Source organism: Chinchilla lanigera, unplaced genomic scaffold (genome assembly GCF_000276665.1).
Source record: "Chinchilla lanigera isolate Chin_1 unplaced genomic scaffold, ChiLan1.0 scaffold00046, whole genome shotgun sequence".
Classification (NCBI taxonomy): Eukaryota; Metazoa; Chordata; class Mammalia; order Rodentia; family Chinchillidae; genus Chinchilla; species Chinchilla lanigera.
This window is the reverse complement of record NW_004955447.1, coordinates 5340430-5366790: the sequence shown is the minus strand read 5'-3', so window position 1 is coordinate 5366790 and position 26361 is coordinate 5340430. Positions and strand designations below refer to the sequence as shown.

Below are 26361 nucleotides of genomic sequence, written 5' to 3'. Positions count from 1 at the left end.
TTAACAGCAGAATTCTTAACACAAACCTTAAAGACTAGGAAAGCTTGGAGTGAAGTTTTTCAAGCTCAAAAAGAAAGTAGTTGTCAACTCAGATTTCTATATATGTATTTTATATATAATTTCTACAAAATTATCCTTCAAAACTACAGCAAGATAAAAGACTTTCCAAGACAAACAAAATCTAAAGAAATGCATGATCACCAAACCAGTACTGCACGAAACACTCAAGGAAATCTCAAACAGATACAGTAAGGCGAACATCAAAGACTGAAGGAAATAATACATCCAACTGGGAAAAGACTTAAACAAAATGAAAAAATAAAGGAATCAGCCCTTGAAGAATTACACAATGACCAGAACAGGTAAATACCTCTCGATGTTTACATTTAATTTCCCAATGAAAAGACAGACTGATAGATTAGATCAAAAAATAAAATCTAACTATATGCTGCCTGCCAGAAATGTACTTCATCCATAAAACACATATACCCTAAAAATAAAAAGGCGGAAAATAATGGTCCATGCAACAAGAGCCCCAAGACAAGCAGGAGTGGCTATTCTAATTTCTACCAATGATTTCAAACCAAAGCTGTAAAAAGAAACAAAGGTGTTATAGATTGGTAAAGCAAATAATTCCCAAGGAAGAGATGACAACTGAAAAAAAAAAACTATACACACACACACACACACCCCAAATGTTGGTACAATTTCATAAACAAAATGAACACACAGATCACAATATAATCATATTGGGAGACCTCAATACATCAGTCTCACAAACAGGTCAATCAGACAAAAAAAAAATTTCAGAGTTTAAATCACTCCATATAACAAATGGATATAACAGTTATCTACAGAGTGCTTCATCCAACAAGAGAATATACATTCTTCTCAGCAGCATACAGAACTTTCTTCAAAACAGATCACACTTTAGGCCATAAAGCAAGTATCAGTAGGTAGGAAAGAATTCAATAATATTTTGCATCCTACCATATCATAATAAAATGAAAATAAAAATCAACAGCAAAAAAAATTAAAAGACTAGAAACTCATGGAGATTAAGTAATACTTTCTTAAACAATCAATGGTTTACAAGAAATCAGACAGAAAAATTCTATACTCAAATGACAACAGCAGTACAACATACCAGAATCTGTGGAACACAATTAAGAGTCCTAACAAAGAAGTTTAGAGTTGTGAGTGCCTACATTAGAAAAACAGCACAGTCCAAAATAAATAACTAATGATGTATCTCAAGGTCCTAGAAAAATAAGACCAATACAAACCCAAAACCAACAAAAAGCCAGCGATATAGCTCAGCGGCACAAGCGCCTGCCTGGCAATCTCAAGGTTCTGAGTTTGATTTCTAGTACCAAAAACAAAACAAAAAAACCCAAGACCAACAAAAAGAAATTATAAAGATCGTAGTAGAAATCAATGAAATTGAAAGAAAAAAAAAAAAAGATCAGTGCATCGAAGTTTGTCTAAAGCAATAAATATAAAATTGACTTTGTACAGTAGTTTATCAAAGAATATTAAAAATTCCCAATTGTTCTTCCACATATACTAGCCTGTATGTGTAATACATTCATCTAGGATGGTGGGAACAGCATGCACACAGGGAGTAAATTCGTGTGTTTGTGTGCATGTATGTGCACACGTGCACGTAAGTGAGAAATGAACTAGGGAACAGAGGCTGAACAAAAGAGGAATTTCATTTAGTCATTTAACATGTTCTTACAGAAACTTTTTCATATGTTCAGCAGCACTCTGACAGATGCCACAGAAAATATAAAAGAAACTCTAAATTCCTAAGGAGCACTAAAGTCTTAACTAATAAGGACACGCATAAACTAGCAAATCTATAATATGAGGCAAAAAAAAAAAAATTTTAAAATCACTGATGTGGAATTTGAAAAAACCCAGAGGCCTAATACAGACCTTAAAAGAAAATGACTGGCAAGAGACAGGAAAAGGGTCAATGCTGACCAACAAAAGGGTTAATGCAAATATGTATGACCAAGTGGGCAAAACACAGGACTTTAAGTACCAGCTGACAAAACTTAAGTTTATTCTACAGACCAGTGATTCTCAAGTCTGGCTGCCACTGATTCTAAGTAACTAAATGTGCAGCCAGGGCTTAAGAATCACTATATGGAGAGTAGAGAATCAATGCAGGTTTTTACGCAGGAAAGACTACATTAAAATTTATTTAAAATGCTTTCATTGGCAGAACGAGGAGAAACAGAAAAAACACAAAACCCATGACAGTGAAACGTAGGTGCTATGACTTAATTATATTTCTAAATACTGTCTTCATTTTTTGATATAATCACGGACAAACTTTAGAAAAGACTGGTGAGCAATGAGAACCAAATAACTCATTTTCTTTTCCATCTAGTTCGGTACCAATTGAAAGGATGGCTTTGGAGAACGAACTACTGGCAAAAACAAAAACCCTCTCTTTACAGGTCGATCAAAATTTCAATTAATATTTGTATCAATTATTTATTTCTAAGTTAAATAATATTGAAATTCTCATATATAGTTCATAGAATGGAAAACAAAACAACGTCAAAGCACTTACCTGGATTCACCTTTTCTCTTTACAGTTTCTAAAAACAATGTTGAAAAACTTTTTTTAGCTTGTGATGGAATTTCATGTTCCACATCTTGTACTCTTTTTGGAGATGTTTCTGATCGTCTCCTTTCTTTTTGTCCTGATACTTTATCCTCTACTTCTGACTTGTTAGTTTCTCTCTCTACTTTTCTCAAAATATCTTTATCTTCAAAGTTTAACCTAATAGGTAAAAAGAAAGGCAAGTAAAATGCTCCTATGTTTCTTATGAGCCTTCCTGAATTTCTTTACAGTGACAGTACAGACCATATAATGAGATTTTGCACTGGGCATTAGAACAGCTAAACTATAAACCTAGAAAATCTATAGCTTAAAGCACTATTTCTCAGAGCACTACAGCAGACTATACTTTGAATAGCAAAGTCTTAGACCATACTTAACTGGCTGGCTCCAGGAATAAAACAATACCTGAGACAGAAGTTACACTGATTACAAAGGTTCCTATTAACAAAGGACCTTGAACAATTTAGTTTGCTTCCTGAAGGTCAAAGGGAAATCTCCAAGAAATGACACAATTTTTACAACAACTCATTCTCAGCAGTGCATATGCCTTGCTACCCTGGAAATGACATAATAATCTCTGTAGTTATAAATATGAAGCACACGCAAAGCTTTTCCTTCAGGAACTTACAAAAAAATAGACAACACAAACAAACCACATTTTCCCACTGACTAAAGAAAAGTTATTCACCAATTTCTTCCAAGCACATTTTAAGGCCTTACTTATTAAGAATAAATGAATACATAAAAGGCATATCAGTTTTCTTATAATGTTAATATTCCTTAATCCTTACTAAAAAACATCAAAATGCTATCCTACTAATTTTTAATATGAAAGTTGAAATGTTTACAGTAACACTGTTATCATAAGGAGAAGTTACCTTTTCTTGGTTTTAAGAGAAATCTCTGTACTTGAAGACAGCATATTTACTGAATTTCCAAAAGTGTGAGTTTCTCTCTTTTGGGCTGATGAAATAGCATTTTGCGATTCAGATGGTTTTCCATGCAAAAGAACAGTGGGTGAACCAACTGATATGTAAAATTCTTCATCAGCTTCTGCGCAAAGACCATTCAGTTTTTTACCTGACTTTTTCTTCAAGTCAGGTGTACTTTTAGAACAAACATCAGCTGTCAGAACTTTCTGATGAATTTCATGAACCTGAACTAAAAGAAAATTATATGGAGATACTTATTAATTTAAAAGGTAACATTAGAATCAAAGGGGCTTTTAAATTCAGCAATCATTTAATCAGAAGTACTTTTCAGAAAACTCACAGGTCATTAAGTTCAGAATCAAAGATTTATGATTAAAATATGTATTTTAAAAGTTCTGAAAAAACAAATCCTCAAACAGAAAAATCACAAATTTATTGACAGTCTTGAGGTGTGAATAAATCTATATAGCTAACATAATGAAGTACCCTAGAAAAATCATGAGATTCTTCTGCAATGAACTAAGGCAGCTAAATAAATATATATTTATAACATATACAATACTCAGAGATATATTCAAACATAAATATACATGTGTACATGTATCTATTTATCAAAGTATACATAAACAGGATAAATACATTTTTTTCCCCTTAACCCTCAAACTTCTAATATCAAAGAAAAAGAATAGCTAAGTAGTATTTATAGTGGTTCACACCTTTAAAAAGCACAGACTAGAAATCTAAAATACAACCAGAAAGGGTTTCTGGTTTTGGAATTAAATTGGATTTCCCAGCTTCTCCCTCTAAGTACAACTAAATTCCTCACAAATTATCCATTGATCAACAAGTCAGGTGTGTGGTGGTGCACACTCATAATCCTGGCACTCTGGAGACTGAGGCAAGAGGACTGCCACAAGTTTAAGGCCACCCTGGGCTATATAGTAAATTTAAAACCAGTCTTAACTACATAGCTTGACTCTATCTCAACCTCCCACCACCACCTAAAAAAACCAACCAAAGCAAAAACAAAAACAAAAAAAATCACTATACCAGGATTCTGAATGGTGGGAGGAAGAAGGTAGACTAGCTAGAACTTCAGTGTCAAGGAACTACCATGCAATTCTTTGGTTAAGTTTCTTGTTCATCTCCTACATATTCCTAGAATGGGCAATGGAGGAGCCTTGAACCCACATCGATCAACTGGGCAAAAGGGGAGACAACAGGAGAGAAAGAAGGCCCAGTTCGTGGTCCAGTGATCACATACGGCAGGACTGATGACCCACAGGCATCTGACAGGAGTGAGACTGCTGTCTTTCCCAGCCCCTGCTTCACACCAAGTGTTGTTTTAATCCAGCAGAGCTAAGAACACCCTCGGTCAGCCAAGTCATGGCAATCTTATGACACACGAGTTACTGTGTTTTTCTTTTAAGACGAAAGATGTTAATGTATAGTTATTTTTTAAAATTAAAACCTCAGTATTAAGGTTTAACTGCAGTGTTGGCACTCTGCCATAAATAAGTGGGTTTTGGGTTACAGTTTGGTACTTGGTCTTTAAAAAGTTTGTTATCACTGACCTAGGCCATTCCAGTCCCTATTTCACAAGCAGCATACTAGCTGAGATGTAAACTGAGGCAAAAAAAAAAAAGCATAAGAGATCTCAGTGTCCTTGTGTACCACAGCGATGCTAAGAGACTCAGGCCCAGCAGTTTCTACCTGGAACCAAAAATGAGTGAACAAGGATATAAGGAGGCTCAAGAAAGCACCTTACACCTCACTCAAGACAGCACAGGAACTAAACTAGAATTCAAGCAGCATTAAAAAGTGAAGCAGACCACAGTACCACTGTTAAAAGAGATTCCACAAAGTTAGGGGAGAGCCTACACATTACAACAAAACAGGTCAATTATGTGTTGCAACAGAAGATTTAAATACGATCAAGAATCTCACAGCATAAAAACCAAAATGACCAAAATACTATCAAAATGATTTGCCATGTCAAACAACAGGGGAAAAAAAAAAAACAATCTAAACAGGAAATATGAATGGACACAAATGGAATGAATCATATGTTGCAAGTATATAATAAAATTCTGTAACAATCAATTATAAATTCTCTTAAGTTAAAAAGAAAGTCTCGAAGAAGTAAGTTATAAGAAAGAACTAGTTGGTTTGGATTTTAGACACTTTTTTGGTGTACAATTCCTAATGTTTTAATTTAAAATGCCTAATGACTGATACAGTGCAAATCAAAACCACAACAGGATACAACTTCAGCTCAGTAGAGTATTATTTGAAACAAAATAAAACACAGGAAGTAACTTGGTGATGATGGAAATTAGATTTCTGCGCAATGCTGACAAAAATATAAAACGGTACTGTGAAAACAATATGGCAGATTCTTAAAAACAGTAAAAAGATGTGACAATAGTGTGACTTGTGAAGCAGAGTTTTTCTGGTAACTATACCTGTACAATAATATGCTACATCTACATAATAACTCCATAACTTGACTGCAAAACCAGCATTTGCTATATTCATGGAATCAGTGTGTAGAACAGGTGGCACTATAGGTAGGGAAAAGATAGAATAAAATGGTCAGAAGGCCTTGCTAGGTTAGGATCAAAGACAGTCAAGGCAACAGATCAGATACTGACAAGCCCTTACTTGGGGGATGGAAAGACAGGGGTCCCCAATAAAAGGAGCCAGGAAGAAGAGCTCGGGGGCTTTCCGTTCTCAAGCCCCCACTACCCCATGGTAGCTGTCTATCCTCTTTCTTTTCCAGCTTTTTTCCCCAAATAAATCATTTTGTTACACTAAACCTTACCCTTTTTTAGTTCTTTACTCGCACTGGGTTTAGAATTACTAGGAGCTGAGTTTTCAGCAGAGCAGTGGCATGGTGTGACATGCAGTGGTGAGCTGTCTACACCTGGACAGAACACAGCGCACAGATCAAATCTGTCTAGGCGCACCAGGTATGGGTTGTCACTGCTCCAAGTCTGACGCCTGGAACCATGTGTAAGCTTGCTTACATGTCTGACACCTAATGCTGTCTGTAGGCTGGAAGCCTATTTCTCTCCACGAGGGCTACTTTGGGCCCCTTCAAATTGTGGTAGTGGGTTTTAAGGGCAAAGGGACAGAAGAAAGAAACAAGGTAAGCTTGTTCTCCAGAAAGCTAGGAGGAGTCACACAGCTTTTTTGGGGGGAGGTCTTTTTGAGACAGGGTCTCTGTAGTTTGGGCTTACTTTGTAGCCCAAGCTGACCTCGAACTCACAGTGATCCTCCTGTCTCCGTTTCTCAAGTGTTGGGATTACAGGTGTGAGCCACCTTTTATGACCTGTCTTCAAAGTCACATAGTAATACATGTTTTCCATATTTCAATCTTGATACTCTAGCTGATGTTTCCCCTAGGGCCTAAGTCAACAATTCTGATAGGGTTATACATATATACAAGAATTTAAGAGTAAACAGATGGTGAACAGTGGATGACCGGTTTCAAAGTCAGGTGTAGGTATTTATAAACCAGCTGAGATGCTAGAATACATACAGCAATAGTTTAGAGCTACAGACATCAATATAAACTCATGTTTAGCTAAATAAAATACAGAAAGCTACATATAAAAGTATTTATAGATGTTACTTATGCTGGTTAGTATACACACATATATTATCCTGCTCAATCGAGAGGATCTACAAGCATCAACATTCCAAGAATGTTGTACACCTAGCACCCAAACCTTGGTTTCTTATATCATTCTCCCGTTAAAGAAGATGGCTCCTTGGAGAAATGGCTGTTTCTATGATAGGGGCAGAAAATACATAAAACAGACCTGGAGCATTTTGTGAGTTCCAGAAGGTAAGAAGTACTCAAAAAATAACAAAAAAAAGGCTATGTCACAACAAAAACAAGACATGAGCCAATGAAAGAGCTTCTATTGGCCAAAGCAGAAATAATCTGAAAAACAAAATTAATCAATGCTATTAATTATAAACCAAAGCATAACAGTTTCTGCCTGGAAAACTAGAAAAGAAAGAGCAAAATAAACCCACATCAAACAAAAGTATGATAGGACAAAAGAGCTGAAACCAATAAACCTGAAAAAGGAAAATAATACAGAAAATTAATAATAAAAAGCTAGTTTTTTGAAAAAAAGTGATAAACTTTTAGCAAAATTGACAAAAATGACAAAGACAACAAAACATGAAATACCAATAACTAGGGAAAAAAAATAGGGCTTACCACAAGAGATTCTGCATGCCATTAAGAAACATACTGTAGTGTAGACCAGGTATGGGGATGCATGCCTGCAATTCCAACACTAAGGACAGCCATAGGCCAGCCTGGGTTACATAGTGAGTTCAAGGTCAGCCTGAACTAAATAGTGAGACGGGGTTTCAAAAAAAAAAACCAAACAAACAAACAAACAAAGCTACGAACAACTTTAACCTTATAAACTCAAGAAGTTGTAAAAAACACAGACTAATTTCTCAACTATGACAAAATTACCAAAATTCAGCCAAGATGAAATAGATAACCAAAACAGTCCCATAACTATTAACTGAATTCACAGTTTAAAAGTTCTTCAAAAAGAAATTTCGTAGACCAGATGATTTCACTAGAAAATGTTATACCAAACATCAAAGAACAGTCATTTTAAAATCTCTTCTAGAAATCAGAAAAGGAAATAATTTCCACCCTATTTTATGAAACAAATACAACACTGATACAATAGATACCCTAGTCATCTGGGTCTTAATTTGTATTTCTCTAATGACTAATAATTTTTAGCATCTTTTCATATGTTCATTGGCCAATTGTATATCTTCTTTGGTAAAAATGTCTGCTCAAGTCCTTTGTCTACTTTTTTTGCTTTTCAGCATAGGAAAATTTATTGGGGAATAGTAATAGCTCCTGATTTCAACTACTTTCTCCTATTCTTGAGTTGTCCTTTCACACTGCGGATTGTAACATTCAGACTAATGTTGTTCTAACACATAAATATGTAAGATATGTCTCTTTGTAGAAAACCTAAACAACATAAAAATGTACATTCTCACAAAAATAATTATATAAATTAAACTCAATTCTAGATAGAATTTCAACAAAAATTTACTGAAAACTGGGTAAAACTGAAAGTTCATAGAAAGAAAAACAATTTGAAAACAGTAGGGTGAATAGTGGACGTATTTATCTTTTTATCTTATCTCAGTATATACTGTAAACTTACAGTATAAAAGTATTAACATAGGAAGAAACTGTAAAAGTATACTGAATTATATACAAGTTAACACATGACTAAAGCAGTACATTCAGAAGAAGACATTAATGAATGGCTCAGATATTGATCATATGGAAGAAAGAAAACGTGATTATATGGTATATCTTCAAACCCATTCTAGATGGATTCAAGACTTAAGCTTTGAAAAAATTAAGAGAAACAACCTAAGTTATTACATATACCATTAGGGTAAAGACTTTATTATCAAAACCTAAAAAAACATGCGTATGAAAATTTCAAAATATTACCTATTTAATGTTAAAAATATAATAATCAAAAACTATCATTGGAAAAAACATCTCACATAAATTACAGATAAATGGTTACAGATATTCAAGTCAAAATCTCTTATGAAGAAAAAAATAAACAAATGACATGGATAGACAATCACAGATAAGTCATACTGTCAGACAAAAGCAAATTCTAAGAAACATAAGCAGGAGCTCAAATCCAGTAACAATCATGGAAATGGACATCAAAGTAACAATGAGATCACTAAATACCAACTGAATTAGAAAATATAGAATAGTCTATCAGGTAAAAAGCACTCCTAATATTATTTGTGTGAAAGAAAATTTTAAAATCTCCTGAAAGCACTTAAAGACACAAGCACATAAACACATACTGTATTTTTTTCATTTACATACCCTAATCAAGATATTAAATGATTCAAAAATTACCTGAACAGGATGACAGGAGCAATGTTTAGATGTTTCTTTTAAATCTTTGATTCTTACCTCAAATGGAGTAATACTCTTTAATTTGAAAAATGAAGATAGAACTTTTATTTTTGAGACAGGGTCTTAATACACAGTCCAGGCTGTGCTTGAACTCTATGTAATTCTGGCTGACCTTGAACTCTGAGATCCTCCTGCTTAAAACTCCTGAGTACTAGGATTTGCAGCCTGCATTACCACACTAACCTTGAAGATAAAACTTTTATAAGCAGCAACCTATGTCACTGAGGAAAGGAAATGGAGCAAAAGGAGAAAAAAGAAATACAGCATTGACCACAGACTTGAAAATCAAAAACATACTCATCCACTGTCACAATCTTACCCTGGCTGACTCTGACATTTTCACTTGAACCAACACATGCATGACCTCTGGCATTTCCAGCTTTTTCATTATATTAAGACAAGCAATACCCATGGACACGCTACCAACCTGATCCGCTGGCAGCTTCAGTTGGTTCTACAACGCCTTGCAGGGTGGCTTCTTGAAATGACTTTGGGTGTGATTTCTGGCACTAAGCATAGAAGAAACACATTAGATCTACTTTATTAAATTATCAATTCTGCTTATAATTCATTTGCCTTTAAAATAGGAAAAAATATTTTAAAACAAACTACCTGCTGATGTATACAAAAGTAACTACTGACAATAAACACTTGATATAGTCATATAATATCACACATACAATAGTGAAACAAACTAGAGTGACATGAATAAATGAGTATGTTAACTACAAAAGGCAAGTTGTAGAAGTACCTAATAATCCCACTGATATAAACTTCAAAATAGATACAAAGAGATCCGATATGATCCAGTCCAGTATGATACAGTATTTAGAAATTCATCTATGCAGTAAAGTATTAACACAGAGTCCTGATCATTTAAAGGCCTTTTTACAAAGCTATCTCTTGGCTAGCATCTAGAAACTTGGCAAATCGAAGAATATAAACATTACTTAAAAACATGGAGGTGAAATAGCTAAGACTTAACAAGTCAGAACTTGGAGAAAGAAAGAGCAGGCTCTACTGTTTTTCATAATTACCTTGTAGAACTATATGAATTTCTAAGACCTATCATTTTTTATTTTAAAAATATTCTCTAACAAATTAAAACTCATTGTGAATTCTATCAAATATTTAAGGGGAAAAAAACTATTTTATAAGAGAACATCAAGATAACAAAAAAACGGAGAAACTCATTTTATAAGCCTAGCACAAATATACAGTGGAACCTGTATTTTTCAATGTATCTTTGTGCATGCGGTGCTACAGATTAAAAACATAGCCTGGCACATACCAAGCAAGTGCTCTACCACCAAGCTATATCCCAAGGTCTCTTATTTCTTTATATTTTCAAACTTATGAATTCCCTATTAATACTATTTCAGCTAGATCTCATAAAAGTTTTGATAAGCCATATTTTTGCTACCACTGGGCTCAAAATACTTTTCTATTCTCATCAAGAAGTCCATGCATTAGAGTAAGATGTACTTTATCAGTGATGGCAAACCTTTTATAGCTTTCAATGATAAAAACAGACTGCTTCGGCTCACACCCTGTAGGTTCACTACCACTATACTATATTATCAGGGATCAATTCTGATCTCCCTGAAACACTTTTTAAAACAAGCAAAACATACAAAATTCTCAGGAGACCTGAGTGATCCCTGAGAGATAGGAAATAAATGAAGCAAACTGTCTGATCTCCTGAGCTCACAGATTATGGCATAGGCAGGAGAAATCATCAGTTGAGGAGACAAGGTTGGGGATCTAAGGTCAAGATGGTTAGAATTTGCAGTGTATTGGACAGGTGGTAGCTACACCGGGTGAAAACTTCAGACGTGCAGATCTCCCTCAAGCAACCTGTGTAGACTGATGGGAGCATGCATGTGAGAAAATCATGCAAGGCTGGAGAAAGAACTACATGAAGCCTGAGGGGGAATCATCCTCAGTCACATGGAGGATGCCTGTACCTACTAGTCAGAGTGGAAAACTTCCATAAGTCATGGAACACTGAGTAAAGAACACAGGATTTTTACCTCAGAAGAAAGCTAGCTATAGATTACATGCTAGTCCTTATTTCCATAGCTCTCCCTATTTCTAAAAGTAGATTATGTTTGCATTCTTTTTAGGTTTAATATGCTGTTTGTTTACAGGTTGTTCGCAACTTTTATTTCACTGGTTTCTATAGTTAGTATTTGCTTTCTAAATAATTTGCCTTGGACATTAGCTTCAAAACCTCTAGGGTTAGGGGTAGACCACATGCTTAATGTTTGCAAGGCCCTGCACTTGAATCCCCAGGACTGGTGGGGGGGATTGTAATTGAAAAATATCTACAAGTTGGGCATGGTGGCACATGGTATTATTCCATCACCCAGGAGGTTAAGGCAGACGGATGATGAGTCTGGCTCCAGCTCAAGCTATACAGCAAGTTCACGGCCAGCCTGCACTATATACTGAGGCCTTATCTCAAAAAAACTGTCTTGTATAGTTAGATCAACCCATCCTCTTAAGACATATGATGAACAAAACTGTTTCCCCTTGATAGCAAACGAATGGCTTTATTCTTCAGAAAACAGTTCAACTTGTCAACCTAATCAGAAACTTCAATACCTACCTATATCCCTAAAACCTAATTAACTGTTTTTTAAAAGAAATGAAAAAAATTGCTATAATGTGGTAATTTTAACTCCCAATTTCAAACACAGAAAACATTAAATCAAAATTTTTATTAACCCCCCAAATCTTACAGACCATCAATGCGAATACAGAAATCTCTTTCAAGAATAAAATAAGTAACTAAAATATATTTCAGTACATTGTATATAGCTTCATTCATCAATATATTACATAGAACTCAGTTCTTTTTTTTACTTACGTCTTTGCTTGGTGACTGAATACCACTGTTTTTTATGCTGGGTGTTAAATAAAGCACTGATTTTGTAGAATTTGTGATAAAATCATCAATGAGACCTAAAACAAAAACATGAAATTTTAGAAAGTGAATTTAATACAGTATCTATTGGTTACAATTCAAAGTAGCTCTACAGGAGATGTGAAGAACTGCCTGGTTAGCTGCATGTGGTTAAGATATGCCTGTAATCCCAGAATTCTCCAAGTTTGAGGCAAACCTGGGCAATCTATGCTGTCTCAAAATTTAAAAAGGGCTGGGGATGTAGCGCAGTGGTCAAATGCTGAGCAAGGTCTTGGTTCAATATGCCACAATTAAAACAAAAACAAAGAAACAAACTGACAAAAATCAGATATTAATTCAGTATTCCAATGTTCCTCAAAGGTATCAGAACCTGAGAAAAGCAAAGACTCTTGAAGAAGTATGTGCCAACTCTTCCTTCAGAGCTTGTACAGAGAGCTAGTTTTTCACTGTCTCAGTCTGTTTTCTGCTGAGAATAAGCTGTGGGGTATAGATCAGTGAGAGAGTACCTGCCTAGCAAGCACAACACCTAGGGTTCACGACCTGACACCACAGGGGGAAAAAATCCTGACACTGAGTGATTTACAAAAAACAGAATTACTTCCTACAATACTAAAGACTGGATTGCAAAATCACACCTGCACTTACCAAGGGCCTTCCTATGTCATCCCAAGGCAGGAGGCAGATGCATAACAGTGCGCCAGACAGCAAGAAAACACAATTGCAGTCTCAAAACTTATACTAGCATTAATCTCTTCATGTGTGCAGCACCTTGTGACCTAACCATCTCTCAAAGGTTCCACCTCCTCAAATTTTTGCAACGTGGATTAAATATCTAACAAGTGCTTTTGGGTATAATGAAACATTAACATCCAAAATATCTCCTTATTCCTTTTTGTTTTTTTCTTTTTTGAGACACGGTCTTGCTATGCAGCCCAGGCTGGCCTCAAACTGATGGTAATCCACCTGCCTCAGCCTCCTGAGGGTGGAGATTACAAGCACCTTTCACTGGCCCACTCTCTTTATTCTGATGCTGATCAGGACTTAGAAAACTTTTTGTCAAAATTTACCAATTCCATTAAAGGTATGAAAATCATCAAAGATTATCTCAAACTGTAAGGATCCCAAGAATTTTGCACACTTGCTTCCAATACAGTGTTTCCCTTATCAAATGCCTGGGCCCACAAATAATTTACATTTTTTTATTTTTTCAGATTTTAGAATATCTACACAGACTTAATAAGGTATCTTGGGGATGGGTCTTGTTATGGTTTGTGTCTAGAAGTCCCCCCAAAGCTTCATGTGGTAACAGGGCAGGCTTTTTGGTGGTAGCTGAATCTAAAGTTTGTGATTTGTTTATGGTCTAATGCTGTGATTGAGGCTGTGAGTGCTACACCCACCTTAGGGTATGTAGCCTGCATACAACATAAACAAGGGAAAAGCTTATCTCTCTTCTATCTTGTTGCTTTTGGTATCTTTTGCCACCAGAATCTGTTGCCGCCTGACTCAAACTGAGCTAAATAAACCTTTCCTTCTTTAACTTTGGGTGTTGGGTATTTTGTCTCACCAACGAGAGAAATGTAACTAAGACAGGTCCCAAGTCTAAACAAAAAATTCACTTTTATTTCATGTACCCCCATACATATATATATAGCACACGTGAGAGCGAGAGAGCGAGAGAGAGCGAGAGAGAGCGAGAGAGAGCGAGAGATCATGAAGGCAATTTTATACAATATGTTCAGTAATTCTGTATATGAACTAAAGACTTATGATGTGGAATATTCCACTTATAATAGTGGATTTCAGATTTTGGAATTTCAGACCTATACATCAAATATTCTCTTGTATATAATTATGTATGGACTTCAAGATTACAGAAACCTAACGTGAAATTACTGTGATTTTTAAAAAATTAGTATTACCCTTAGTATACAGGAAAGATTACATGTGTACTCAAAATTCCAAGGAAAATGCTTTACCTGTATTTAAATGCTAGAAAATATTTGTTACATTTGGTATTAACGTGACAAATTCATATTTTCATCCATTCCAACCCTCAAAGTCCATCTAGAAACCAAGTCTTACTTTTTTCTTCAAAACAGTTTTCTAAGATTTCCAGCATGTTCTGGCTTTGCTCAGTATTAATGTCAGGTGCCCTAATAAAAAAGAAAGGGCAAATATACCATGATCATTTCTGCAAGATAATTCTGTTATTTGTATTATTTGTCATTTGTTACCATCTACTTAAAATTCTGTCTCACTATAAAATGTTAACTTAATAATAAGAAGACCTTTATTATGTGAACACAAAATATGTACTTGACAACTTAAAAATTCCCACAAGTGAACTCATTCCTTTGTATTGTGAAAGGAAGCATTATCATTATCCATATAAACAATTATGTCACATAAGCAATTATATTACAGAATTGAACATCCATATCAAAAACTGGTTTGAACTACTGCTGTATCCCAGTAAGATCATAAACTTTTTTTAATGAATACAATTAACTGGCCCTGAAATGTTCATCTCTCCTTTCCCCTCTCCCTCTCTGAGTAATGCTCTATGCTAGGTTGTTTAAGTACTTCCCCGCCGAAGGACAGAATCTCAATCACAATAAAATTCTCACATGCACCCCTAACAAGAATGGGAAATTTTTGCCCAAAGGGCCAGATGGTAAATACTTTAGATCTGCATACCGTCCAGTCTGTAACAAGTACTCAACTCTGAACATTCTAACAAATGGGCATTGCTGTGTGCTCCAATACTGAAACAAACTTGCTACAAAACATGTTACTAGTCTGTGGGTTATAGTTTACTGATTCCTCACCTACAACAATCCTCTTATCCTTCAAGTTATAAAAGTAATACATATGAGGCTGGGCATGGTAGTGTACGCCTGTAATCCCAGCACCCGGGAGGCTGAGGCGGGAGGATCATTATGAATTCGAGGTCAGCCTGGGCTACAAAGTGAGCTCAAGGCCAGCCTGACCTACATAGCAAGACCTTGTCTCAAAAATACCAAAAAAAAAAAAGTAATACATATGAAGTAACTCACTTCAACCGTTCCTTAGTAGCCACAACACACAAATCCCTTAACCTCTATGTGGCTGTCTACACTGCAAGTTAAGGCTGTTATATTATTACTGTTAAATATTTAATTAGAAATTTTAATTGTACAGATTTTACAAGTAAAAAAAACAGACCAGATGACCCCACTAAGCACTCAGCAAATGTATGGCAGCAGGTATTATTGTCTTCTTTCTCCCTACTAAAATAAGCTGCATCTTTCCAATATTACCATTTAATCCACTACAGTACACTTTTCCCATGAATGGCATTCAGGTAGAACTGACAGTCCTTCTGTTTCACCATTTTATCAAGTGAATTTCTCTTCTCACTGTCACTAAGCCAATACCGCTTGTATTAACATTTCTCTTAGTACAACATAATTAAGATAACTATATTTAGTGGGCAGACATCATTATCTTACTCAGAGGTGATAATTTCTGCTTTCTTCACTTAATAATTCCTTTCTGAAGATGAAAATAAAAATTATCTTTACTATGAAATCACCTGGAAGGTCGGCAAAATCTTCTTCGGTAGTCATTTTTGAGATGATCCTAAAAAAAAATTTAAAATTTTGTTTAAAATATAATCAAATACAACTTATTTCCAATGTAATTTCATTCTAACAAGGGAATGGCACAATTTTATTTCTTAAGTATCTGTTAATCACCCATCATCATATCATTAAAAAAGAATTCTGAATCAAGTGAAGAAGAAATGTGCCTCACCTGTACTATTTCCAAACCTTTCTTATACTAACCCTGATCCCCTCCCTCAAGCTGATCTTATTCTTCCTCTTGCCCTAACCACCACCACACTTTTCCATCTGTCAGGGTTCCTAATCATTCCAGATGATTAACTAACAATACCTTACATTCCTTCCACATAGAAATAGCCCGCTAAAAATAATCATAAAGAACAAACACTATAAAACAAGGAAAAAGAAAACTGAAGAAAAAATAAGTGAACAAATTTAACAAACTTCCATTAGACAGAAAACAAATGAAGAATGATAAATAAGGAAACAATGAAAGCAGTAGTGGTCCACAAAAGCTCAAAGGCTCCTCAGTGAGGAGTTAGGTAACTCATCTTACACGAGAAGCCCTGAAGATGCAGAACTAGAAAATACAAGATCTAGAGAAGCTAACAAGTGAGACAAAGCGGTAAAACCTACAGAACGGACCCTCCTAATTAGTGTTTACTATCTCCATCTCAAATACGACCAATATCTGGGGGAATCACCCAACATTTCAATCTCTAAAACAGAAGACGGAAGGAAAACTAATGTTAAGGATGGAAAAGAAGAAAATTTCAAAAATAAGAAAACTATTGCCTTCAAGTGATAACTGAAATACTAGACTCTGGAAACTAAAGTGGTATACTATCTACACTGAACAGAGAACAAAGAAAACTAATGAAAAGCATGACTGCCCAAAACTGAAATACTATAATTAAGATAAAGCTGAGGCTATTTCTCAAAATAAAGAAAAAATAAGAAAACGGGAGAAAGAGTAAGATGAAAAATACAACCACCAGGAGCTCTCACCTCTGATCACTTATTCCAGACAAAACAAAAAGAAATATATACAGTCTAACAATAATGCATGAGTACCACTGAATTCCCCAAATCTGCAGGACATAAGGAGCCAGCAAAATGAACTAGAAACCCATACCAAGGAACATAGCAGTGAAACTGCAAGAAAAATTGAGAATAAAAAAATCTAGAATGCTTCTGGAATATCTATTCCCCAGCAATGAGGCAGGAAATGGAAGTAACAGTAAAAATAAAACACACAAAATTGCTGATACTTACGTTAAAATAGTATTGGAGATACTTTGAGTCCTACTTTTTTGTTTGTTTTTCTTTTTTGGAAGTGGGGAGCAGCACTGGTTTCTGAGCCCAAGGCCTTTGCACTAAGGTACATCCCTGGCCCTTTATTATTTTGAGACAGGTTCTTGCTAAGTTGCCCAGGCAGGACTTGAACTTGCAATTCTCATGCCTCAGCCTCACAAGTGCTGGTATTATAAGTATGTGCCACCGTACCTGCCTGATTCAATCTTTTAATTGTAAAAGCTATAGAAGAGGGGCCAGGGATATAGCTCAGCGGTACAGCAACTGCCTGGCAGATGCAAGGTCCTGAGTTCAATTCCCTCCCCTCCAAAAAAAAAAACTACAGAAGAAATTTTCTAGTTGAAGATCATATAGGAATAAGATAAATGTCACACTCAACAATGAAAATTTTATAAATATGAGGTGTTTACTAAGCCCTATTTTTAAAGATACAATTACTTAATTGAGATATAATTGTGCACACATGAAACAGCAAATAAAAATACACTAATTTTTCTAGGCTCATCTTGTATTTTCTCTGCCCCAATCCTTTTTTGGTAAAGAATGGTCTCTAGAAACCATGAACTAGGCGGCATGTGTCCTCACTGCTTCAGGGAAGCTGCTGTCTGCTCTCCAGACTTTCAGTGGACAAACGAGAGAATACAGTATGTATATACATCATCACCATTAAATCTGCATTTCCTCATATCTGTCTATGAATACTGGAAACCACGAGTTCATAGATACCTACAATTCCAATCAAAACCTATTTTCATCTTTTCTGCACTTACAACTTTGTCCCCCAACATTTTCTGTACTTACAACTTTCTCCTCGATGAAAACTGGCTTTCATACCTAATACTTTTAAGCATTCAGTAGGTGCATCAACACATACAGTTTCAATCCCCATGAGACCCTCCTTACTCTGCGTGGGCTCAAACCTCCCAAATCCCTATCCAAAAGCTCTCCCATCTGGTTTTAGCCACCCTTCCCACAGATACTCCCTCCCTCAGCTCAGGCTCTGACATCTTGTACCAGGCCACTGCCCCGTGGGGACACCAGGCGGACTCAACATTCCCCTCCTATGCAGATACCCTTTTCACCTCACACCCTCATGCCTCGCCGTAGTAGACTGTAAGACCTCACCAGAAAGCCACCTAAGTGAGTTGTACACCATTCCATGGCAGAACTGAGCTCCCTCACATGGACGCCAACTTCACCTGACTCATCCTGAATTGCGCCACCTCTCAACCCCACTCACGCAGTCCTACACTCACACCTGCTCTGGACCATGCAGTTCTCACACAGGGAATACTTACCTTGCTTGGCCCTACCTAACAGCTTTTAGAATTATTTAGGTAAGGAAGAAAAAAAGAAAACAAAGTATTAGATTAAAAGAAACTGGAGATTTTTTTCTTAAACTAATTTATATTCTTGCCTTAGCTTTGCCTACTACACATTAGCATCAAAAAAGATATAACCAATAACAAAACCTCAAAAAATAAAAAGAATTCGGAAAGGTGAAGGCTTGTTATCTCCATGACATACATAAGACGAAGCCTATTTTATAGGTGGCAAAATAAGGAATATAGATATCTAACAATTCTTAGTTTTACTGCAAGGCCTTGTTTTGTGATTTTTGTGGCAGTACCAGGGGTCAAATGCAGGGTCCCACACATGCTATGCTAGGCAAGCACTCTACCACTGCACTATACACTCCGCCTAGCCATTGCAATACTACAAAAGCTCCACTGTTATTCATTGGCTGGAAACTTTTATCTTTAAAATAAAAAAAAAAAAAAAAGGAGGGAAACATTAAGGCTGGAAACTTTTAACTCGAGCACTTATATTTCTGTTCAATATTCAACACTATGAAACAATGAAGGAAAGCTCAACTCTGAGACTGCTAATTACACCAACTTCCAAAAGCCTAAAGGATGGCCACTCTTCTAACTTCACTCAACAAATTCAAGGATTTACCACTTTGCACTCTGCAATGCTTCTGAAACTGTTCTTCTTTTAATTAAGAAATTCACTTGTTTAACAAATATTACTTGAGCACCTACTAGAATGCTAAGTGATATCTGGCCACACTGGAAAGCAGGTGAACAAATGAGGTCCCTAAAAGAACATTAAGAATTTTTAACTTTGAAAATAAATACCACCAGCTCTGACTTCAATGGACTTTAGTGTGCACTTGTTCCATTAACTGCAAGATTATCCTCCTCAAAGAAAATATTAATGGCCGGAGATACAGCTCAGTGACACGGCATCTGCCTACCAAGCATGAAGTCGTGAGTTCGAATCCCGGTACAAAGAAAAACAAACAAACAAAAATAAACGAGAAAATACTGTACAGGGGGCTGGGGATGTAGCTCAGCGGCACAGCGGCTGCCTGGCAAGCGCAAGGTCGTAAGTTCGGTTCCCGGTACCGGAAAAGCCAAAAAAAAAAAAAAAGAAAGAAAGACAATACTGTACAACACGGATTTGTCACTCCCAACGACTGACTGATGTTTTGGGGCGGGACGAACCCTTGCTATGGGCCTGCACCATGCCTGAGAATCCTTACAAGCATCCCCAGCGTCTCATTAGCGGGCCACCAGCACTGTCAGTCTCCCCACTCCCGCCTTGCGGGGCGGGTTTCTGCAGAGGTCACTAAACATGACCTGGAGGCGAAGCTCCCACCCCCGTCCCCGGAGACCCGGGGATGTGTAAGGCGATCTCCCAACTCCGCTTCCCCCTCGTCTTTTCAAAAGATCACAACACCACACTCGGTATTAAAACTACACAGCTCGAAACAGTTCTGAGATCCCGACAGGAATCCGAAATGCAGGAATTTGCTAGGTTTAACGCTCCTCTTCCCCCGGCGAGAACGGCTATAGCTTTTCCGACCCCACGTAACGTCAACAACGTTGGTGCTCTTCGCGCGGAACGCGAACGTCAGTCCGCCCGCATCGGTGCGCGTTCAGCACTCCCGCGCAGCCCCACGCAGCGGGCGCCGCCGCGCTCCGAGCTCCGGCCTGCGAGGGCCCGGGGGAGCAAGTGCAGGCTCAGGACAGGAGCGGTCACGGCGCTCGCGCGGGAACCGGGCGGGGCTGGAGGCCCACGGCGACGGCCGGGCGGTGGGGGGCACCTGCGATCTGCAGCCCCGCCTCCCGGGCCCCAGCGGGTGACGCAGGCCCGAAAACAGCTCCCCACGGGACGGACGAGGCCGCGGCGCCCCCGGCCCTCGCGGCACACAGCGGGAACCGGCGTCTCCCGGCCGGCAGGGCCCAGGCAGACGCGGACTCCTGCCGCGGGGAGAAAGCACCTGCGAGGCTGAGGCAGAGCCAGGCCTTCCGACGCGAAGACCGAGGCTCGCGGAGGACAGGGGAACCCGAGCGCCGCTGCCCGCCAACCCCGACGGCCGCCCGCCCCGGCCGCCGCCGCCCGCTCCCGCTCCCGCCCGCTGTCGCGCTTACCAGACCCGACCCCGCCATGTTGCGGCCCCGCTCGGCCCAGGCAGGCAGGCCAAGGACGAAGCCCAAGGCGGCGCCGGCGAGAGGAGGCCGAGCACCGACGGAGCCGCCGGACTAGCAGCTGGCAGTGGCCCGGACAAGCCCGGGAGGAGATCCGCGGCGGGCGCCACAGGTCCGAGCCGCTGGGCGCGCGCTTCCGGGTTCCCGCGCCATGAACCCCGCCCTCCACGCGCCCGCTACACCGAGCGGGCCACCGAATTTGAAACGGGCTGCGCGTGCGCAGCAGCAACCGTGCCGCCCATTAGGAAGACAGCCGTTACGGGCACGCCCCTTCCGCCAGCTGCCAGGTCGCTTCCGCCCGGAGATCGCTTCCTTCCTGAGATCGCTTCCGCCCTCATCCTGGTTCGCTGGCGACCGGCGCCGCAGGCGGAGCCTTTGCTCGAAAGTTGTGATCTTGGGAGCCTCTGCCCTTCGAGGCCAGTGTAAAACTTCTCAGCAGTTCCATTATGGAATAGTAAGTGGTGCTGGGAAGGATCAGGGATCACAGTCGCGGGCGACGACTGGAAGAGGATCATTACCTTGTGCAGAGCCGTCTGCCACGCCAGCCGTACTGATAACCGTGAGGACTGGGACGCCTAGGGTTCTCACTCGAGAGGCTGGTACTGCCTTTTAGTGGAACACTGCCCGCGAAGTGGTCTGCGCAGATATGTATCATGGAAGTCTAATTTCTGAAAAGATTTCCGCGGGGCTCTCCGTGGAGCGGCCGCCGCTGAGGCCTGAAGCGCGCGGTGGGCACGCGGGGCCTCGGCACGAGCTGCCCGGCCGCATCCACCGCGCCGGCCCTGTTTCGCGAGTGTCTTCGGGAGGTGTGATCCGACATACAGGGACTGCACCCTCTGAGTGCCGGCTCCTAAGCACGTCTGCAGGTTCTCGTTCCCCGGAGTCGCCAGATCTGGCGCCCAGCACTTTCTGGCCCTTCCCCAACGTCCAAATGCCCATGGTGGCGAGCATGTTGGATCCGGTCTGGACGTAGAGGCAGTCAGGACGATGCAGCTAGGATGCACCGAGCCGTGATGCCCCCAGGCTCCTCAGTTGTCCTCACTGGGTCGTACTCCAGGTTCATCTGCCGAGGACGGCGGGTGTCACTGCAGCATCTGTGTAGCAACAAACCAGCCCAGACAAGATTAGAGAGGAGCAGGGTAAGAGCAAGGGCTGCAGAGAGAGCTTTTGAAGCTGAAGCCAGGGTAGGATAAAGTAATTTCAGATTTAAAGGTCCCAAATTTTGAAACAATTGAAAAACACCAGTCCTCAAAAAAATAGTGTAAAAACAGTCTGGTAATCTGTCATGAATTATTGTACAAAGAAGTACTAGAATAAACTGAAAGCAGAGTATTTCATAACTATCAAATACTCTTTTAATTCTGATTCCAAACTATGTGGTGATAGTGTATTAAAGAGGGAGGAAGTGCTGGAGATGTAGCTCAGTGCTTGTCTAGCATATGTGAGGCCATAAAAATAAAGAATTGTGCACCCAGAGACCTGAAACCTGGCTGGCTGTTGACCAGCTGTGTCACTAAGGGCAACACTGTGGCACTTTTCTAGCTGTTTCTGTAATGATACAGTGGAAATCTAAATTAGATGCTCTGAAGATTTCATACCTTAGTAGTGTGTGACTCTATGAACTTGTGTCTTGTTTCATGATTTAACCAACAATTACAAGAAAAATGAGAAAATACGTTACTTATTTAATAGATTTGCTACTCGAGAGTTGAGCACATAATTTTAAAAGTTTAATGTTTTAACAAATGCTGTCACCCATTAAAACCAGATTTTTAAGTTATTTAAGTATTTTTTGATGGAGAAGAAAGAAGTTATGAACTCTGAGATCACATAGGCTTGAGTTGCTCCATTCCACTAATTCTGCTGTTATTAGCTATTGAATTAAATTACCTGTTACTCAGTTCTTTTGCCTGTAAAATGGAAATAATGTTAAAATTGTTGACATGTGACTAAATTCCTTTTAAGATCTAAGCACAATGCTGACAACATAGGATTCATTTATAAAGATATTAGTATTTTCTTTTTTACTGTACCAGTTTTCCCTTCTACAGTATATATGATTTAGTGTTGTCACATTGGGAATTCATAATAAACTAAAATATATTGTGTGCATACTACATGCCAGGATCTGTGAATGTTCTACATATCTTTGAAACATTTAGATAATATCTCTGTGGGGTTCAGGATGTAGCTCAGCAGTACAGCACCTGCCTGGCAAGCATGATGCCAAGAGTTCGATTCCTGGTACCAATATATATATGGGAGAACTATTAACATCTCTTACAGATAGGGCACTGGAACAGAAACTTAAGTAACTTGGTCAGGACCACACCACCACTAAATGGTAGAGCTAGTAATCCATCTGATAATGCCAAGTAATTTAATTCAGTGGCCAATAACAGCAGAATTAGTGGAATGGGTGACAGTATCCAAGAATTCTAACTAGAACTCCAGTGAGAAATTTTAATATGCATAATCACAGATGTCTTACATATAAAATTATGAGGATAGAGTTTTGTTTCAGGTTCAACTGTACCAGCCCTAGTACAGTAGTTAGTAGCACCTGCATAGTTTTAATATTCTAAAATAGGGTTTAGTATCCGAAATCTGGCACATTGATCTGGGGTGTCCTGGTTTCCAGGACTGTAAGCAATAGATATTTGTCCTTTGTATAAGTAGGTAAATAAATAGTATAGTGTAACATAGCACAGTGTAGGGTTGCTAATTTATGGGAGAATAATACTTGTTTAAGATAGCAGATTTCTTTTTGTAAGTCTCCCCAAATACATGTGAAAATACCTCTACTATAACAAGTAATTAAATCTCTACCTTTTGCTCATGACTACTTAGGTAACATAGGTATTTCTGTCTGTCTGTCTGTATTAGTCGATGAAAGTACATGTAATTAAACATATAAATTGGGAAATTAAGTATCTTATAATTTTAGATAATTTCAAATTTATAAATGTCAAAACTATTTCAAAGACTGTTTAGACTTGATTCCCATCAAAGAATTTATGGATTTCTTCATTTATAAGGCTTCATAAAGAAATGGAAGTCATCTCATAAATATTCACAAGTGAATTAAGCACTTAAAAATAATTTCAAACCGGCATGGTGGCACAAGCCTGTAATCCCAGCAGTCGGGAGGCTGAGGCAGGAGGATCATTGTGAGTTTGAGGGCAGGCTGGGCTACGTAGTGAGTTCAGGGCCAGCCTGAACTACACAGTGAGACCCTGTCTCAAAAACAAAACAAAACAAAACAAAAGTGTAAGCTCACACTTTTGTATGAAGGAATCAAAGCCATACATTGCTCAAAGTCTTTTCAGCAAATGATGCTTGGACTACTGGATATACATATGGAAGAAAATGAATTTTATCTCCTGTGTCACACTATACACACACAAAAGAAAACTCGTGACTGACCACAGACCTAACTATAAAAGTTAAGCCATAAAGCTATTAGAAGAAAATGAACAATTTCTTCATGATTGGAAGTGTAGACAAAGGTTTCTAAGGCAGGATACATAAACTATATTAGGATGAGGGGGTGTGTAGTCAAGAAAGGTTGAGAAACTATTGCAAATTAAAACAAACTAAAGAGGCACAAACACTAAATCCAACATGTCTCTTGAGTTTTGATCCTGAGCCAGGAAAAAATAACTGTATAGGATATTTCAGGGCCACTTGGCAGAATGTAAACACCATGTGGATAAACAATAAATTTCCTGAGTTTGATAATAGGAAAAAAAAGAAGATCCCAGTGGATCAAAAACAACAAAAAATAACCCTGCAAGTAACAAACATGTATACCAATCTTCCAGGATAAGAGGTTAAAATGAAAAAGCCAATTTTTATAATATACTAGCAATGAGAAATTAGAATTTAAAATGCAATACAGTTTTATTTGTTAGCAATGACAGATGAAACATTAAGACAAATCTTACAAAATATCTATAAGATCTGTAACAGAAAAACTAAGTAACAATGAAAGAATCAAAGCTCTAAATAAATGGATAGATACTACATGTTCCTGGCTATTAACACTATATTATAAAGAAATCTGGTCTTTCATATTTGATCTAGATTCTATGCACTCCAAATCAAACACCTTGAAGTTATTTTGTAGCTATTGGTAAATTGATTTTGAAATACACTCAGACAAAGAAAAGACTCCTAAAAGCCAAAATAATATTCAAGGAGAAGAACAAAGTCAGAGGACTGACACTACACAATTTCAAGACTTATCGTAAAACTACCATGATTAAGAAAGTTTGACATTGGTGAACAGCAGACACTCAGTGCAACGGGAGAGAGCCCAGAAACAGACCCACAGACACAATTTACTGATATTTGACAAAGGGGCAATTGTATTTCAATGGAGAAAGGATACACTCTTTAAAAAATGATGCTGAGCAACTTGATATCCTAATGCAGAAAAAAAAAGGGAATTTACACACAGAACTTACTCTCTCACAAATACTTACTCAAAATGTAAAAGGAAAACCCATGAAACTCCTATAACACAGTAGATCTAGGCAACTTTGGGTTTACGAGTCCTTTTTAGATATAACCCCAAAAACACGATCCATCAAAGAAAAAATTGATAAGTTGTGCTTCATAAAAGATAAATCTGCTCTGCAAAGTACTCCATTAAAAGAATAATAAAAGACCAGTCAGAGACAGAATATGTCTTTACAAAACACATATATGTTAGAAGACTGGTGTCCAAAATATAAAACACATAAAATATAAAAACAAAAAACAACCAATTCAAAAATGGGCAAATAATTTGAATAGACACCTGCTCAAAAAAGACATACAAATAGCAAATGGGAATATGTAATAGATGCTGAATATCGTATGTTACCAGGAAATTACAAATTAAAGCAACATTAGAAAGCCACGTTAAGCTAAATAGGTAAAATAAATCTAAATCCATAATGACTCAAAGAAAAAGAATTGATCACATAAATCACACAAGAAGGGATATGCTAGTGTGCAAACTCACAGACATGTGGGAGGCACAGTGGGTTCAGAGGCAGAACTATAGTGATAATGAGCCAACACAACTACTTTTATGCAAAAGCTTTATGCTGTGAATTTTGCTATGTTTTGTGTCTAGATGTCCCCCTCAAGCCTCATACAATCATAGAGTTTTTTCAGAGGTGGCTGAATCTAGAGTGTATGATGGATTGGTAGTGCAATGTTGGGAATAAGGGTGCTGGAATCAAGGTTGGGTGATTATATGTGCACCTATGTTTATAGCGGCACAATTTATAATAGCAAAATCTTGGAAACAATCTAAATGCCCATCTACCAAGGAAGGGATGAAAAGAAAAGTGGTCTTTTTATGCAATGGAGTATTACTCAACCATAAAAGATGATAAGCTAGAGACTTTTATAGGTAAATGGATGCAACTTGAG

General features: G+C 38.1%; 2 protein-coding genes across 2 annotated transcripts in view; one reads left to right on the top strand and one right to left on the bottom strand.

The window, feature by feature from the left end:
- The window catches only part of Cenpc (centromere protein C), a 61273-nt gene extending 40099 nt beyond the window's left edge, over positions 1-21174 (bottom strand). Inside the window, exons 1-7 of the mRNA XM_005392837.2 lie at positions 20878-21174; positions 16093-16139; positions 14601-14671; positions 12462-12556; positions 10017-10098; positions 3520-3802; positions 2588-2800 (exon numbers count right to left, since the gene is read on the bottom strand). Coding sequence (XP_005392894.1) covers positions 2588-2800; positions 3520-3802; positions 10017-10098; positions 12462-12556; positions 14601-14671; positions 16093-16139; positions 20878-20895 — 809 coding nt within the window. The 5' untranslated portion in view covers positions 20896-21174. The remainder of the gene's footprint in view (positions 1-2587; positions 2801-3519; positions 3803-10016; positions 10099-12461; positions 12557-14600; positions 14672-16092; positions 16140-20877) is intronic.
- A 402-nt stretch (positions 21175-21576) lies between these two features.
- Stap1 (signal transducing adaptor family member 1) overlaps positions 21577-26361 on the top strand; it is a 52507-nt gene continuing 47722 nt past the window's right edge. The window contains exon 1 of the mRNA XM_005392840.2: positions 21577-22073. The gene's annotated coding sequence lies outside the window, so the exon portion shown is untranslated. The remainder of the gene's footprint in view (positions 22074-26361) is intronic.